Here is a 1739-nt window from a genome sequence, read left to right on the forward strand (position 1 = left end):
TGGTCACGTGACAACCCGTGACCAATTCTGGGATTTGGGCGGCGAAGGTTACATTCATATGGCATTGTGTGGGGTTGAATGGCACGGGGAAATTAGTCTAGTGGTATGATTCTCGCTTAGGGTGCGAGAGGTCCCGGGTTCGATTCCCGGATTTCCCCTTGCTTTTTGGCCGGCGCGCGTCTGCCGCGGTGTTTCGGCGCCCGGCGGGGGGCGGGGCTTGTGCGCGGGGGAGGAATGGCCGGCATTTTTATTTTTTTCAATATGCAACGCGCGGCAATCGCGGGTGCGGGGGGCCCGGTGGCCGGTCTCGGCCAAGCATTGGATGGGTCTCTGCTGCCTTGCCTGGGGCCCGAGCGGGGGGTCGGCCCGTGAGCTGGCCGCGCACTCGGGCGCCCACCCCTGGGCCAGGTGGAGCCGCCTGGGGGCCTTTTCGGGCCCCACCCCCGGAGCCCGGGCCAAGACATGTGGGAGGGCTGCCCTGCTCTGGCCATGAGGGGGCGCTGTTGGCGGCCTCGATGCCGGACCGGCTGGCGGCCGGCCGCCCTCATTCCCCGGCCCAGGCGGCTACGTGCGGCCGCGCTGGCATCCCCCCCCCCCCCTCCCCCGCCAGCACACCATTCCGGCCACCCCGCTGCCTGTCCCCTCTCCCGGTCCGGGGCCGCGGGGCATGCCCTCGGCGCAGGCGGCGCGGACACAATGTGGCAAGAGGCAGCCTCACATGGCGACTGGCCGGTGGGCGTTCACACGGACACGCATGTTTCGCATCGTGCACACATATCAGGCGCGTGCGCAGGGGGCACAGTGCCAAGGGGGCGGACGCATGCATGGGGGTGTATTATCCGGGCCGGCCGGGGCGCCGGGGGCGTTGGCTCGGAGTCCCCCACGGCCCGGGGGGGGGGGGGGGGGCACGGCCACCTGGCGCGTGGCGGCTCCTGGCCGGCAGGGCGCCCCGGGGCGAGGGAGGCCCGACATGGGGCCCGGTGCCCGGGGCGGGGGCAGGCCCCGCCGGCGGGTGCCTCTTACAGGGCCCCGCGCCCCGGTCCGGCTCAAGCAAGGACCCGCATCTCCAGCGGATCGACCGTGCTCTTGGGCGCGCGTCGCTTGGCCACCCAGACGCCGGTGGCCGCGGCGCCGATCATCAAGAGCAGCAGGCCCAGGCCCAGGCCCAGGCCCAGGCCCAGGGCCAGGGTGTTGCCGGGCCCGGTCGAGGGGGCCGGGCAGCCCGCGGGCCCGGGCCCGGTGCAGGTGCGGCAATCCGCGTGGCAGGCGTGGCAGGCCGATGTGGCCGGGTCGGGGAAATGGCCCTCGGGGCAGGCGGCCACGCAGTCGGTGCCATGCAGCAGGAAGCGCCCGCCGGCGCACCGGTCGCAGGTGGCGATGGCCGGGCACACCAGCGCCCCGGTGGCATCGGGCAGGCAGCCGGGCTGGTCCGGGCCGGCGGTGCAGCCGTCGCACCCGGGCCCGCAGGCCAGGCACACGCGGGTGGGCTGCTCGACCGGGGCGAAGGCCGCCGGGCAGGCGGCGGCGCAGGTGCCCTGCTCGGCCAGCAGGAGGCCCGTGGCGCAGGCCGTGCAGAAGTCCCCCCGGCCGAGGCAGGCCCGGCAGTGGCCCTGGCAGTCGTGGCAGGTGTCGGCCGAGGCGGCGAACTGCCCGGCCGGGCAGGCCGCCAGGCAGGCCCCCTTCGACAGGAGGAGGCCGGCCTCGCAGCCGGTGCAGGCGTCGGCCGCGGTGCAGCCGGT

At 74.6% G+C, this 1739-nt stretch overlaps 1 protein-coding gene and 1 non-coding gene across 2 annotated transcripts in view; one reads left to right on the plus strand and one right to left on the minus strand.

The window, feature by feature from the left end:
• The first annotated feature begins 86 nt into the window (after window positions 1-86).
• Window positions 87-158, plus strand: H696_06273. The gene has a single exon. It is a non-coding gene; the product is annotated as a tRNA-Pro (tRNA).
• An 888-nt stretch (window positions 159-1046) lies between these two features.
• H696_06274 (hypothetical protein) overlaps window positions 1047-1739 on the minus strand; it is a gene marked incomplete at both ends in the record, with an annotated part of 4616 nt that continues 3923 nt past the window's right edge. Inside the window, one exon of the mRNA XM_009500014.1 lies at window positions 1047-1679. Within this exon, the coding sequence (XP_009498289.1) occupies window positions 1047-1679 (633 nt within the window). The remainder of the gene's footprint in view (window positions 1680-1739) is intronic.

Source organism: Fonticula alba, assembly GCF_000388065.1.
Source record: "Fonticula alba strain ATCC 38817 unplaced genomic scaffold supercont2.47, whole genome shotgun sequence".
Classification (NCBI taxonomy): Eukaryota; order Rotosphaerida; family Fonticulaceae; genus Fonticula; species Fonticula alba.